Source organism: Anomalospiza imberbis, chromosome 5 (genome assembly GCF_031753505.1).
Source record: "Anomalospiza imberbis isolate Cuckoo-Finch-1a 21T00152 chromosome 5, ASM3175350v1, whole genome shotgun sequence".
In the NCBI taxonomy this organism is placed as follows: domain Eukaryota; kingdom Metazoa; phylum Chordata; class Aves; order Passeriformes; family Viduidae; genus Anomalospiza; species Anomalospiza imberbis.
Window position 1 is genome coordinate 22603171 of NC_089685.1, and position 16433 is coordinate 22619603.

The 16433-nt window shown below is 38.2% G+C and overlaps 1 protein-coding gene across 2 annotated transcripts in view; it reads left to right on the forward strand.

Annotated features, from left to right (window-relative positions):
• Positions 1-16433, forward strand: part of TSPAN12 (tetraspanin 12) — a 44472-nt gene that overhangs the window by 17106 nt on the left and 10933 nt on the right. For both annotated transcript variants that reach the window (XM_068189890.1, XM_068189891.1), the window contains exons 5-6: positions 10097-10171; positions 14403-14510. In XM_068189890.1, the coding sequence (XP_068045991.1) occupies positions 10097-10171; positions 14403-14510 (183 nt within the window). The remainder of the gene's footprint in view (positions 1-10096; positions 10172-14402; positions 14511-16433) is intronic.

The following is a 16433-nucleotide window of genomic DNA, read 5'->3' on the forward strand; positions in this document are numbered from 1 at the left end:
ATACTTGGTGTAAACCTGTGCAGTTAAGTATTAAGCTGGACAGACTGAGTTTATATTTTGTGGCTTTTATCAACAGCCCATTTATCAATGTGATATGAGTGTGAGGAAGACAAAGATTCACAAGATGGGTTGGCCTTCCTTGTTTGAAAGACTGGTTCAAATGTGTTTATAACACTGTAGTTCATGTCTGATGAGAAGCCTGTACTCTGCTAAACCTCAGTTTTAGATAGCCTAACTAAGGGGCTGGACATTAAGCTTGCACTCTGAAGTGCTGCTTGTTTGATGTTCCACTGGTAAGAGAAAATACACTAAAAGCTCAACAATTTTTATTCTACCCCAGTATATGAGCAACTTTCTCAAAAAATAGAGTACTTTTTCTTTCTATGTTTCTGAATTTGAATTCAAAAGTAAACTGCTGGAGATGATGCCTGTACTAATTACTATACATCTTTTTGCCTTGAAATGGAGAGCACGTGTCTTTCCTATTTAGATTACGATTTTTAAGGTTCAGACAAGTTGTTTGATTTTGAGATGGATTTTGGTGATGCCACAGTATCACCACAGAGCTGAGCCAGGCTTTGCAGGAAAGTGTGCACTCTGTAGGTCTCCCATATTTGTGGAGTGGAGTACATTGGTCCTGGGGTTCAATGCCAATCTCTCTGTCTTCCTGTGTAAGCATGGTGTATTTTGTTGACCTTGTCTTCCCTGACATAAATAAACCCTTGCTGTGTATGTCCTTAAAAGACTTTTTCAAAAGCAAGTGCTTTGAAACAGTTGCTAATTTCCTTAAGTGGGAGAGGGAGCCTACAGAGGAGAGGTGAGTTGCTTGGCTGTGTGGGATATTGGGAGTTGTGTTGCGATGAAGGTGCTGCCTGCAGAACACAGCAAGCAAGAGCAGCTGTGTATTTGAGCAGCATGGGGAAGCATGACAGGAATTGAACTGGTGGGACTGTCCGAGTCTTCTTGCAAGTACTTGACTTAAATCCAAATGTTTGCTCTGATCATGTTGATGATCTGCTACTTTCATCCTGGCACTGAGCAGCTGCCTTGAATGCTCAGCAGTGTTGCAGAGGCAATGCAGCACTATTTGGTGCCATTATCCATCAGCTCCAAGTAACAAGAACTGTCTGGCCTCTTGAGGGCAGTTCAGGGAAATGTGTTTGACTTAGGACAGCAAAGTTGGATATTGCCATTAGGAGGCCATGAATTTTAATTCTTTTCTGTATATTTCTTCAATAGTGAAGAGACCTTTGCTCTTGCTTTAGGAAAGAGGCACAGTGCTGAAAGGTAGAGACCTACCTTTGGCAGTAGTAATTTCATAGTTTCAGTGTTTTCTGCAGGTCACATGGTGTCTGGACTCCTGTGCCATGCTTTTTACTGCATGCTGTACTTCTAGGCTCACCTGATGGGAGATGACTACTGTGTTTTTGGGGACTTATATCCTGAGTGTTCATTTGACTGGGTGTCACTGTGTTTGGCCTCATGATCCTTTTGGAGCGAGCCTTGTAGCTCTCTTCTTCCTTGTTCCTGTTTTCCCTCATTGCCATTTGTTACACTGTTAATACTGCTTCTTCCCTCCAAGTTCTTGAAAGTCATTGAAACCCAGGGCAGTAGAGGAGAATGAAACAGCACCAGAACTGAAAAAGGCTCTGGAATAATGCTCCAAGGTCAAAAGAGGAGGGAAGATAGTAATAAAAGGGTTGGTGAAGTGATGGATGTGGGTACTACAAAACTACAGAAAAGACAGGGACTGATACGAGTGTAGGTTCAAGGCACTGGGGTTGTTGAAGGGTAGAGAGTTGTGAGTGATACCAGGATGGGAATGATGACTGCTGCTTCCTGACTGAGAAAAGATGAGGAGCTGCTGAGATGATATATGGTATTGCTGCCATAGTGTAGGGCTTTTTTCCCCTCTGTCCTTTCCAGCTCTTGTTTTCTCATTGCTTGTTGGCCCAGTTTTTTTGTTTGTTGTTTGTTTGTTTTTTTTGTTTTTTTTTTTTTTTTTTTTTGTTTTTTTTTTGTTTTTTTTTTGGTTTTTCTCTGCTGAAATGAGCAGGAAATGGGAGAGGTTCCTAAGAGCAAGGAAGGAGTATATGAATCCACAGAGCCTAGCCATATCTCTGTGTCTTGTCTGAGACACAGCCCAGACTCACTGGTGGGGTATGCCTTGTTGCTGTTCTTCAGCTGCATTCTTGATGCCACAAACTGAGTATGGAGTGGATGTCCTGTCAGGTAAATTAATCTTTTTCTTGTTGAAACATACCATTTTGTTTAACCACAAAGGCTCTTTACTTTGTCCATGGGGGCTGGTTTTATATCAGAAGATGGTTTTATATCATGAGAGCATTTCTTCACTCAAAATGTTGATTGTTTGAAGTGTCTTGGGGCATGCTGAAGGAGAGTCATTGTGTATCAGCACCAAATGGGTCTATTTTACAAGAAAAAGGGTTTTCTTGACTAAGGAAACATTTCTATGGTGTGTAATTTCCTTGGTATCAAATAAAGAGCAGGTAGACAAATGAAGGAGGCTGTGTTTTGAAAAATCTGTGCAAAATAGGAAACTTTAGGTTTTGATATAAATCTTATGAAATAGGGAAAGAAAAAGGGGAAAGGGACTATGACAAGCCATAAGAAAATCATGGTCTAATATCTGTCTTCACCTATGTTCTGTTTAGTACTTTACCTTGCAATAACCCTTATTTTGGGAAGTTCACTGACTTGAGGTAATTGAACCCTTAGCAAATAAATCCTAATAATTGTTTGGAGTGTGTTTGCTTATTTCCAAAATAATACCAGTTTACATATATAAGCAAAGATAACCAGTAAAGTTAAAATTTACAACAGGTGAAGAATATCCTACAGAAGAATCAAGGCTATGAACAAAAATCTAACCATTCATAAATAATTTTATATATTTTTTAAAAAACAAATGTCATAGTAAAAAGAACTTGGATACATAGCTTTAAAAACTAGAGTGTTCATTGCCATAAAAAATTAATTTAAAAATTACTTACAAAATTTTACAAAAAAGAAGTGGACTTTGCAAAGATCATAGACTTTAAGATATTTTGATAAAATTTTGTGATCTGGGAAACCAAATCTAAGACAATAGAGATGCTTGATCCTTTTTGTGTGGCATCTATTTATTTTGAAGAACTGGATGACGTTCTGTAGCTTATGTTGCAAGTTGATGGTTTCTGCTCATTTCCCTGTTGACTTTTGGCTGTATCTCTCACAGTTTTCTGTGTTGTCAAGCAAATAAACCATATTTAAAATCAAAATTATTAATGGAGTGTTAATTCCTACAGGGCAGGGCTCAGGGTGCAGGGGAGGGAGGCAGGGGAAAATTTGTGCTGCTGAAGTGGATAAACAGGATGTCAGTTTTCCATGCAGCTTGTCTGACTCTGTTTAATGAGTGTTTGCTCCATTTTTAAAAAAGATTGCTGGATTAATCATTAAAATAACCTTGCTAGTTTGTAAACTGACAAAATAATAGGAATCATAGCTTCTTAGTTATTGAAGGAGGAAGGACTTGTTACATTTTACACAGAACAGTTCTTGTTCCTGTTGGTGATGCAGTGGTGATGGTCATCTGAGGTTTCCCAGGGGGCAGAGAGATGTTTGGATGGCTTGCATCTCAGAAGATCAAGGCTGATGCTCTCAGGCTGTTAGCCATTGGGAAATGCTATGCATAGCTCTTAAAATCTGCTGGCATTTGCTTTACATACCATATACTCTGATCTTCTAGAGGTTATGGTAGGGTTTCATTCTGCAGCTGCCCTCTTGGAATTTCCTTCAGCCCCTGCCCTTCCAGAGCTTTCTTCACCTCTAATGCCACATGGAACATGTTGCTCAAGAAAGCAGTGTGAGACAGCAAATCTGAGGATAATAGAGTTGTTGATCAGCTCCTCTTTCTTTGCTCTGGCATAAGGGCTGGGTTTTTTCTCAAGTCTGAGGGGAAAAAAAAAAGTTTTATATCTTCTGGGAGAAAAGTGTTTGGGAGGAGAGTACTAAAGCTTAAAAAAAAGATGTTTATGAAATAAAATGCAGGTGATTTGAATGATGGTTCCTCAATAAGTACACTGATCCTTTAAAGAAAGGTGCATTTGCTCAGAAATGAAGGATTTCTACAGTCTTGTAGAAGAGGTTCTCCAAAAGCTTCCCATACTCTCTCTTTTCTTCACTATATTGCAACTTCTGGCTCCAGTAGTTAGCCCCTGCCTGCCACTGCTATTTCCTTTCATATACAGAATGTACACTTGCTTTCTTACTGTCTGGAAGTGGGCTTAAGAAGTCAGTATTTTTACTGTGTTGTGTGGTGGGATATACTTGTTCTCTAGGGATTAATTACGTAGATGGTGAAGTCTCCTCAGGTTGACGGTAGTTAACTAGGAAGCTGTCAGAACAGAAGAGCATGATGCAACATAAAATCAAAAAGGAAAAGAGGAAAAGTGAGGAAAAGATAAACTAAACAATTCTTGTGCCTTTCTAGTTCTGGTGAAATTTGGGTTGGCACAGAACCCTATGTCTATTCACGTTCATGGCTTTTGCTTCCAAATCACACTTGCAAGCTGCAAACAAAATGATCACTGGTCTGAGTGGGCTCAAAGGAGCATGACTGGGGATGTGTTTAGGTCTTTGATTCTCCTTGTGCATAGGCTGACAGCACAGTTTTACTGGTTATAGTAGCTGCTTGCTGATGAAGGATTTCATAGGTCATTAGCAACAACTTACTGAAGCCATCAGTGGCAGAGTGAAAAAACATGTGAAAAAAACCCATCACTTTCAGAATATACATGGGCGCACTCAGCAGTGTAGTACAGTAGCTCTTACCTGCTTGAGTTGCTTGGCAGCACAATGCCATAGTGACTTGGTCACTAAATACCACAAGTGACCAAATTTCTGTTGGAGTTCCTGATCTTAGCTTTTTTCCTGACAGAATGTTTACACAGGGTTCAGAAGGGCATCCTCAGAGGACAGTCATGCAGGTAGTAGGATCATCATGGTAGCTGAAGTAGGGTACTGGCTGTTGACGATTGCCCTGGCTGTTGCACTGAAGGAAACTACTGTAGGGCAACTAGAGTTTTAACTCAAGTTTTCCTTTGCTAAATGTAGTTAGAATTCAATATTTCTGCTAAAAAAAAATCTCTGAGAAGAATTTAAAATCTCTCTCCATGTACTGTGTTTTCTTAGTGTTCTCCATCATCCTGTAGCCATGTTAGTAACAGAAATAGGTTATTTTTCACCAGTTCTTTTCACCTTTTGCCTGAAAAGCATAGACAAATGACATTAGGTTATTAATTGCAGATATCATGTGGTGTATTCAACACAAAATTTCTAGAACTACAGTAAGAGTTTTATATTACGTATCTGCAAAAGATTGTTGCCCACAACAATTTTGTTGCCCCTAAGTTGCCCACAATTGCAACAAAAAAATCCTGTACTCAGCAGGTTGGAAAGCCATGAGGGAGAGATTTTATGTTGGTAGACACTTCATGTGTGTGCTCTTTGCTATTACTCTCTGAACAGAATGGGAGTTGTTGGAAAAAACACCTTTTAAACAAATATAAAATGCCTTATATTCAGTAAAAGTGATTTTGTGCTTGTATTTGCTATTTTTATTTGTGTTTTTGTCCAAGTGATTGAGATGATCAAGAAAGAAATATGTTCCTGGAATATATTTGGTGGTGGTGGATATTAGCTTAGTTTGGTAGAACAAATGTAATACCAAAAAAACCTGTCATAATTTACGTAGGATAAACTAATTTTGTAACTTAGTTTTTAGCCTTAGATGGAGAGATAGGAAGACATTTTGGGCATATGCCAGAGCATATGTGTTCCGTGTATGGAGCACTGGCATACACTGGCATCTATGGAACTTGTACCTTCTTGTGGGGTGCCACTGTGGTGTGCAGAAATGTTATTCAGACAGCAATTCTTGATTGTATTTACACAGCCTATACAGACCTTTATAAAAATAGGTTTTAATTACTTTGATTTTTAATGCATATCTGAAAACACCATGTATGTTTTTTAGTGCTTTATCAGGTTCTTATAGCCTTTTTGCAGATAACTATTTGAATTAGGATAAAGCCTATTCAATACTAGTCCCTGTTTTTTGGTTTGGTAGGTGTTGGTTATGTTTTGGTTTGGTTTATGACTTTATTTACTTGATGGTTACCTCCCTTTTGTGGCTGAAATTCATCATAATGGGATTTGCATTCACTGTCCCCCTGTCCTTTCTGTCTTATATATGAATTCCCTGTAGATGTGAACGTGAGGTTGCTTGACTTGCTCAGGAGCTCTGTGGAGGCTGTTACAGGTTGCAGTAGGTGAGTATAAGCTGGTAGCATTTCTGCACTAGTAGGTAGTGTTGCAGTGATGGGATTCCATGCTGTTGTTGTGTGTGGTTTCTGCATTGGAGGTTTCAGGATTTGAATACTGGCTGTAGTCACTTCTGTGGCTGTAAAACATGAAGACTATTCCAGCAGAACAGCGTCTGGTGATTATGTGTGGAATATCTTCACTATCTTTCCTTGGCCCTTCATGCCTCCCTGCATTGCTGAAACTAGTTTTCATGGTAATGACTTTGTTTCTGTTCCCACTTCTTGAATGTTGAGTCTCTTGCACAAGAAATGAAGGAGAACGTGTGATTCTCCTGAGCCCCCAGGTCCTTCACCTCTCTTTCAGGACTGATGTGCTGGAAAAAGAGTTGGTTAAGCCTCTGCAGTCTGTCAGTGCTGCAAATACAGGTGCTTGTGCAATGTTCCACGTGTTAGATTAAATGTTCCTGTTGTAAAGCTACTTCTGTACAGAGCTGCTGCCTCCCTCTCCTCTCCCTCTTTACCTTCCAGCCTGTGACCTGTAGTAGAGCAGGCTTAACAAGGAGGTTGCAGGAGACCAGCTCCTGCTAACTGACACCATCCATTTTGCAGTGAAGGAATGCTGAAGTTGAGTATCTTGGCCACAAGCATGACATATGGAGCAGTAAATGGCTAATGCTTTATTTATTTTTTAGCTTGGCAAGTATTTTTACTTTGATTTATTACTCTCTGAAGAGTGTTTTTTGCCAGCATTTCAGTCATTCAGCTTCTCTCAAGGAAATAACATTTTAGGTTTTTCACAGTTTTGCTGGAGGAAGAAATCCTTCTGTGAAACTGATGGGTTTGTAACAGGATCAAGGCACTACTCCAGTTTTCTGATTACTTCGCATAGTCAGACTAAGGAGAGAATGATAGTGATTAGCAATTGCCTACAAAAGGGAAATGCTAAAAGTCTGTAGGATTTACCTTGTAAAGGGTCTTCAGTTCTTAAAACAATCACAACTGTGCTTTCATCATAGCTTGTAGATGCCTTTGCAAAACTGTTCACTCCCTTATGTGCCTTCCCCTTCTTACCCTCTCTCTGCCATGAAAAGAAAAAAAGAAACGTAGAAGCAGTAGAAAATGCCTCAGCAATGGCCAAGAATACTCTGAGGGAGTTATTCTGTAGAAGGCACTATCAGGGACTTCCTGGTGCAGTTTTGAGTGTAATACGCAACCATGCTCCTCAGTGAATTACTCATCTTTACGACATGTAGCCGCACGGCCCACAGGAAGAAATATTAAGCCTGCTTCAAAACCAAGTCCCTGTTTCTGGCAAGAACAGAAGCATGGAAATGCAGGAAGATGCATTTAGCATTCATACTTTTGTGGGAATTTAACTGAGGACAAGGAATAAGCATTGAAGCCAGTAATAATTTCTAGATTTGGAAGATGGAAATTAGGGGTGATACATTTAAATAACAGAGGATTTCCCTGCCCAAAAAAACTTTTATAAGAAATATTTGTTTTGCAAACCATGATATATAGAGAGATATAATACTCTCATTCAGTAGTGGAGAGAAACAACCTCCTATGTGTGAGTTCAGTGTGCCTGCAGTCACTCAATTCAGAGCATAGCCTTTCATGTTTGTAAACTCATTCTTTTCTCTTTTATGTTTTGGACAGAGATGGGCTTTCTCAGGACAGAAAGCTTGATTCTGCAGTGCCCTGATTTGTATAGATGTAGCTAGTCAGGATTGCTCAGTCCCTGGCAGAGCCAGTAGTGGTTCATGAGTGAATCTGGCTAAACAGTTTTCTATCTTGAGCTGTATTCAGTAATAGGAGAAAATCTTGGGTTTGGCTCTTCTGTCTTCAACTACTGCCACAAACACTATTAACTTACACACCGAGAAAGATGGAGAAGTTTCAGATGTTAAACATGATGAATGAATGAATTAAATGTTACAAAAAACTGCAAATTAAAGAGTTTTGCAGAGGACACCATATGTACACTTCCAGATGTATCGCTTTCACCACAATCAGTGATTTTTGTATAAGGTTCAGAGATGGCAGACAGTCCCAAGCTTGTTATTCAGTTAAGAGTATTAACCCACTGAAATTTCTTCTGACAGCAGAGAAGTGAAATGCACTTTTCATTGAAACATTTCGTTTTTCTCCCTCTCAGAAATGTTGGTATTAGTCATAATTAGTCATAATTAGTCATAATGCCCTTAAACCTTTTTATTGTAATTATTTATTAAGAGAGCATGTGTCACTAAGGCATGTGGCATTCTTTCCTGCTTCCAAAGTGAATATGTAGAAAAGTAGATTTCTATGTTTGCTTTATTTTAAAGAGCCCTTTGCATAGTTACTAGGCACTGCAGTCATAGTAGATACATTGCATAGAAGCTCATGAATTTATTTTTTAGAGAAAGCACTGTTGTTCTTGGAAGGTGTGACTTACGTTTTTCCTCTTTTGGACCTTTGGGTGACCATTTTGGTTATTGAAGACTTATACTGGAGCTCTGTGTGTGCTTACTGTGTTGATTTGTAAGGAAATGCAGTGTGTTGTTCAGCTGCAACAACTGTAAAGATACAATGTAACATGATAAAGACTAGTAAAACAGGAATCCTTTCAGTACCATCTTTATTGGATAGATCTTTGCAGGGGGAGGGTATGGGTACAGGTTTCTCCTGAAAATTAACATGAGTATCTTTACACACACTTCTTACATATCTCTGTGTGTGTCTACATGCCTAATTCAAGGAGTTAGATTTGGTGAGCAAGTAGAGATTAAGGCAACACCAGTAGCTGCCAAGGTATCTGTGAATTACTCAGTGCCAGACCTTTCATTCAGGTGAATGAAAAAGGTGCTATGTAGACAACTGTTAAAGCCTAACATTTGTGGATTTGTACTCTGTTTTAAACAGAGTAAAAACATACTATTTACCCATTAATAGAAAAAAAAATCACTTGCCATAAGTACATGTTTTGCGTCATAAATAGATTCCAGAATGAAATAACTAGAAGCCATTTGGCATGTATCCTACTGATGGAATTATATATTTATTCTATTCTATTCTATATTGTGATGTTGTTTCTTTGATTTTCAAATTAAATCAAAATCCATGAAGATTGTAGCTTTAAAGACTTGTGTACTGAGAACAAAGGGAAGTTCAGTCCACTGACATGGAAGAAAGTTTGGAGTCAAGAATGAATGAGAGTGTACTTCTGCTTTAAACAAAAGATAAAAGGTTTATTTTTAATAGGGAACACCAGTTAAAACAGCCTTAAATGCCATGTGGCTTTATCCTGTAGTTCAGAAAGGGTTTGTTGATACTATAAAGAAGATACTCCTACTCTTTTTAATTGCAGCAACCAGTTTTTCTTAAGCATCATTGCCAAGGTTTGTACTTCTTCATTTACACTTGTGTTTCCTATTTTTAAATAGTTCAAGGGTTATACCTTCTTACAGTAAAAGATATTTCAATTAATCTCTAAATATTTGTACAGTTAGACCAGACCTCATATACCTAAATCACTTTGATAAGAATGTCATTTTCAATAGAAAAATGTTCCATGATCTTAGCTTTTATAAAGTTTCCTACCTGAGTCTTCCATATTTTGGTTACAAAAATGTATTTTTGTTTCCATGTCTTAAATCATGTGAAATTTTAATAATATTTTCAGATGTTCTGTAACTATGAAGATAGACTTAACAATATTAAACTTTGAAAAATATTTTGATTTCAAAGAGGATGAAAAATAGCTAAGACCATTCTGTTTTCTGCAGTATTTTGGAAGCTTGCTTGTAATATTCTGCGTTGAACTGGCCTGTGGTGTTTGGACCTACGAGCAGGAAATAACGGTGAGTCAGAAAAGGAGGCTGCATTTTTTCAGCAAAATAAAACTAAGTTTTCCATTAGCTAGCTGTTTTCTAATTGCTGTAGTGTTTATCTCTGTTCATTATTCTGACAGTTTAATTTCAACTGATTGCCTTCATTTTAAACAGAGAATTCTCCTGGGAGAGCCTGTCTGTCTGGAAGGCCCTGTCTGGGTTTCTCCTTACCCCCTCTATATTTGAGAGCCAAATCCTTTATAATAACTTAACTTTTTGTTAAAATTAAATTTGTTGCCTGTTGCTCAGGCAGGTTCTCATTGAAGTCTTTGATATTTTTGAGGATAAATTAGAACTTCAAACTTAAATATGGATTTTGAGAGAGGAGATAATTTGAAGAGATTTTGTCGCAAAAGTTCTTTGCGTTTTAAAGAGCGTTGTAAACAGACAGCATGTTCTTTCCATAGAGGCTTGCTGTCTGCTAAAATCTGCACACTGCCTCCACAAGCCATAAATGCCGGTTTTAAGCAAAACATGTCTTGACTATAAAACACTCTTCTGTAAACTTATGAAGAGGTTTTATCTCTGTCTACTTTTTATAACTGCACCAATCTTTGATTTTTCAAACTGAGGACTTGTAACCATCATGCAAGAAAATAGGTAAGTGTTGAGCAAATTAAACTGAAATGTAACTGCTGGCTGCTATATCCTTACATCTTGTAATCAGTCTGGTACATTTGTATGAACAGAGGGACAAATATCTTCCTCTCAGCTGCCAAGGTATGCCCAATATAATGGTCTTTCCAACAGTGAATGACAATTATATTGCAGTAAGATGTGAAGTAGCTTTCTTGATATTTACACAGTTCTTGGACCAAAGGAATTTCTGGCAGATTTGAAGTTACATAGCAGGAATTTGCATCAGAATTCATTCCCTTGCAGTACAGATTCCAGGGAGCTGTTCTAATATAAGAGATTAAGACTGTTCCTGTGCTTTAAATATCAGCTTGCGTTGATTCATTTTAAAATTGGGAATACAGGCAAGAGGCATTCTTCATGTTATGGGCACAGCTGCCCTCTGCAGGGGTTTTACCAAGGTTGATTGTTGCAACTAAAATGCATACTACCACAAAAATCTTGTCAGTGGAAACTGCCTGAAATAACATAGCCTTCACAGCACTGGAACATGCTTTTTCAGCCTTCACTATTTAGTTAGAAAACCTGAAGTTATGGTGTGTTTTAGTCTGACCCCCAAGCTTTTGGTTATCTACTATTCTACTGAAAGGCAAACCTGGGACAGTTTGGTAGAGGCTGGCATAGCCCTACCATATGTTATGTCACTGGTCATGCTGTTTCCCTTCAGAAGGAAACATGGCTGTCCCTCCAGCCCTTCGCTAAAGGAAGCAGCAGTGGATTACATGTCTGCATCTTCTGCAGTGGGTCACAGCAAACACAGTTGCTGTTTTTTTGCTTTTCTTTGTCTCTTTTCTTCTCTGCCTATATATATGTAATTTTTTATTCCTCATCTCTTGAAATACTGGTTTACTGGTTGGGTCTTTTTGTTTTTTGTTTTTGTTTTTTTTTTTTGTTTGTTTTTTTTTTTGTTGTTGTTGTTGTTATTTTCTCTTTCCTTCTGTTTTCTTACTATTATTCCCTTTGTCCTAACACTACTGCTCTTCATGTGATTAGGTGCGTTTCTTGCTGCTGAAAACCATAACGAATGTGGCAATCTTGAAGAGAAGAGTTATTTTTCAGTGGTTCTTCCATACCTGTGCAGGTCATTCCATAGAACATGCTTCTTCCTACTCGATAAAGATAAGACAGTTCCCTCTTATTACCATAGAGTTGTCTTGATAACATATTGGTTTCAGTGTAGCATTAAATCACATGAGCCCCTGGTGGGTTTCAGAGATCAGTTGGCATTAGTGTAGGTGGGTGTGTAGTGTAGTGTGGGTTATGTTGTCAGAAGTGTCACTGAGGCATAACTGCCTCTGCTGATCCGGTATGGGCTTTCCTTCCAGTATGGGTGTGTGGACAAGTTGCTCTAAGAATCCTTGCATAAACAGCTTTCCTTACAGCTCATGATAGCTCTCAGCATGTAGTGTGCCTCATGACTAATTTATTCCACCCACAAGATTGAAAAGCCAGTGTGGGTCCTTAGCTTATTTAGGCACTAAGCAAGCTTTGGTAGTCACTAGAAAAATAATAATGAGTAATTAGATCTCAATGGCAGACAGAGCTTTATAGAACTTAGGTTGGAATCAAAGCAGCATCTCTAGTTTTTGTTTGTCTACACATGAGTATTGGGTATAGTCAAAGAAATGCATCTCAATCATATATTACTGTGCACTAGCATGTAAATGAGGTGACAGGAAGATGTACATCAATGTATCTATTACCTGTACAGTTTTACCTGTTGGCATTCTTGCAGCACACACACAGATCCCTCCCTAGCTCCAGCATTCAAATTGCTTTCCTGCAGTGGGGTTTACATTGTTTTGCTTTGCTTTTAATTTCCTTCTCTTGCTTCTTGAATTTTTTTCTGCTTTCCATTGATTTCCTAAAGAAATGGAATGTATTCTGTATAACCTTGGAATGTGTTTAACTCAAATAAGTTAATAAAAAAAGATTCTAGCAAATATGAGCTTAATTGCTGCACTGTCAAATATTATCCAAAGAAAGCAGAATGCTAGTTTACAATGCAGATGAACGAGAAATGCACTGAGTACAAAACTAAATTTATTATAGTGACCTGTGTAAATGTATGTGATAGAAATATTCTGTGATAATGCTTTTACATATTTTTAGTACTCTACTCCTAACATATATTTCATGTGAAGCATCGTGAGTTCAATGCAAAAATCTGCTAAGTGAACGGCACGTTAAATTTCTGGGACCTTATTAATACATTGGCAATATGAAGCTTTACTAGGGCATCAAAAATGTAATATAACTTAACAATGGTAATGAAATTTTATCAAACGTTCCTATTTGTATTAGGGGTTCAGGCAGCCAGTGATTGTCTCTATATTTTTGCAGAGCATCTAGCACAATGAAGACCAGGTTCCTTGGGAAGTACTGTGCAAATTTTCTTTTCTTAGGTAACATTTGTTGCTATTAACAGAATGCCCTTACTGTTAGCTTCAAATTGAATAGGAGAGCAAAATCATGGCTGCTAGAGAAACTGGGCTCCCCTCCCATCCAAGTGACAGCTGATATTGCAATTGTGGTTTCTTTCACCATTACATATTAAGGCAAAAAACAGCATGGATGGTATGTGGTGATAGAGAATGGTGACTGCAGTCTTCAGATCCTTGTTTTGTTTTGGCACACTGAAATTTGTGCTGCTGAGTTGAAGTGAGGTTTTGATTTTGACTCATAACTTCACTGTATGCCAGGTGTCATAGCACTTGCCTCTGTTTGTTTGCAACAAATTGCTAACTGAGGTGTCATATTCAGACAATGGAGTGCTCTAGCACCTCACTTCTGAGTTGTCACAGTTGAAAGAAAAATACTTCAGGAATCCTTTCAGAAGAAAAGATATTCACAAGGCTGTGAGTGTGTTTGGGAAAAAAAGGTCATAGGGCCTTGTCTACACTTCCTTCTTACTGTTCTTGAGCAAGGTACTGAAATGGAGCACATTCAGGATACCTGTGTGCAGGACTCCAAACAAAGCCAGAAAATGGCTGAAAAAACTCCAGGGATAGAATTCATCTCAGTTAATTTTACATATGTAGAAGTTAGACATTTAAATCAAAGTTTTTCACCTTAGACAGTGAAGTAGATTTGAGACTTCAAGGGAATGATTCATCTGCTCTGTTTAAAATATTTATCTTGAGATTAATTTCCCCATTTGGCTGCCTTTTTATTTCTGTTATCTAAGACAACAGCAGGGGGATACCTAAACTAGGGCAGACAAATACCATCCCTGATGACTTGGATGGGACTCAGTTTTATGCCAAGTAAAAAATCTGGTAATGATATAAATAAATTGCGCCAAATAATCTCTGAATGTCTCCAAAATGTAACTGTTTTTCAGTGCACATTAATTTGTAAGCAAAGGACACAAATAACTTTTCCTTGATAGTTTAAGAAAAGCATATAAAGTGTCAGTATCATAAAATTGCAACACTTGTTTTCCCGTTTTGTTTGTGTATACAGTTATTTTACTGGAAAGATCTCAGTACAGATGGAACCTGTGGGTTTGGAACCACAAGCCTGCTGATCCACTGTGTCAGTCACTTTTCTCTCCTTGCTCCAGGTTCCAGTGCAGTGGTCCGATATGATCACACTGAAAGCCAGGATGACCAATTATGGCCTACCTAGGTACCAGTGGCTGACCCATGCTTGGAATTTCTTCCAGAGGGAGGTAAGATGATAGTTAATTCATGAACTAAAGGAGTACCTGCTCAGGGAAAACGTTTGGCTTTAAGAGAGTAGGCAAAATAAATGCAAGTTCATTTGGTATGAAACACTGTGTAGTGTCTTTAACAGCACTTGATGTGCAATTCTTTGGTTTTTGTAGGCCCTAAAGGTACTTAAACACTGAAACCAGAATGTTAATAAATTAATTTAAATTGCTAATATTCTCATATCCTTTTTCAGTAAGGTTAGGACACCAATATCTTTTAGGATTACGATAGCATTCAAGGATATGATGTATGTAAAAATTAAAAGTCTGCAGGTAAAGTAAAATGACTGTGCCTATATGTTGTTTTAATATTAAACTGTGCTCCCCTTCCCATAGGCTCTGTTAGTTTCCTTTCATGGAGCTGTCATGGTTAAGATATGTTTAGCTGGAAAGGAATGGGAAAGGAAGTTTCCAAAAAGATGCCAACACTGTCTCTTTGGCCGAGGTTTGTGAAAGTGATGAGGGTTTTTATTTCCTTTAACTGGGGGGTGGGAAACAAACCAAAAAGCTTCCTTGTGTATTCACAGCTTTGCCCTCTAGCCTACTAAAATTCAGAACTGTTTTTATAGAATGAAGTATTATGTTACAGAAACATGAAATCGCCCAAGGTAAAACCCATTAACTCCAAATATAACTCACGTGCAGGAAGAGAACTCTTTAAATGCCTGTCATTGTGCTGCCCTTGTTGAAATGTTGAAATCTATCATTGTTGCACAGATTTCCTGTTTATTTAAACATTTCCTGGCAGTGCTTGGTTAGTCTGTATTTATACTAAAACCTGGAAGAAAGAGGTTACACACCAGCACCTCCCTCCTCCCCCTCTCAGTTCCCTGCTCTGGCCATGTGAGTGCTCTGTGAAACTGAGTAATTCTTCATATGCAGGTAGAGTGTTTATGTCAGTTCTGTACCTGAGATAATACAATCAAATGGTCACAATCAAATTGCCTTGAATAGAACTGGTACCGTATCTTGGTTTGAATGTATAGGCTGATTAAATTAAATACTGCCTCCTCTCCTAGTTGTTGTAATTTTATCATAGTGAGTGGTTATAATATGAATATTAATAATAAAACTTCAACTAAGCCTTAGTTTTTCTAGGGGAGAAGAATTTCCTTTAGAAGTTAGAAGAAGTTTCAGAAGTTAAATTTTCCTTATGGCATCTGTGACCAGATAAATGATTTGAGGAACTGAGAAAGCTCTTTTACAGTCTCTACTTAATTGGTGGATTGTAATTTATATTCATTCTACTCATAGTTTAGATGCTGGATGTATGAGCCTGGTATGTGCTTTTGTCTGAATAATCACTTGTGGCCCTTTTCAGTCAGCAGAATTTTAATTGCAATTCTGTTCAAATCTGTGTTGCAATTTCAAATCTGTTTTGTTAAAATCTGTGTTGCAATTTCTGTTCTGAGGTTCAGTCCTGATCAGCTTGGTATTCTTTCTTCTGTATCTTTTAACATCTGAGGGAGATGGGAAATTTGTTCTCCCCCCAGTCCTCTTGCTGGTCTAATAGCAAAGTTATGACTATGGTAGGGAAGATGGAAAGGGTCAGCAAAGAAGTGCTTGTTGGGGGAAGGAAGGATGCAAGAGAACAAAGATACAAGACAAGAATGTTTAATGAGGTGGTCTTTGCAATTGCAATGAGGAGCCGAAGCTTGAGATTTCCTTAAAGTCCAGTGCTGGGAGGAGTTTGAGTAACAAACCAATAAAAACTGAGACATGAGAGCTGTGGTAAAGAAGGGAGAAGTGAGATTTTTAAGAGGACTGGTGAATTAAAGGCACAGTGTGTGCCAGCATGTCTGGGCACTGATCTGCTTGATTGTGAACAGTGAGTGGTGTGGAATACAGAACTCTGCCTCTGAAGCGGGTAAAGAGTGGCAG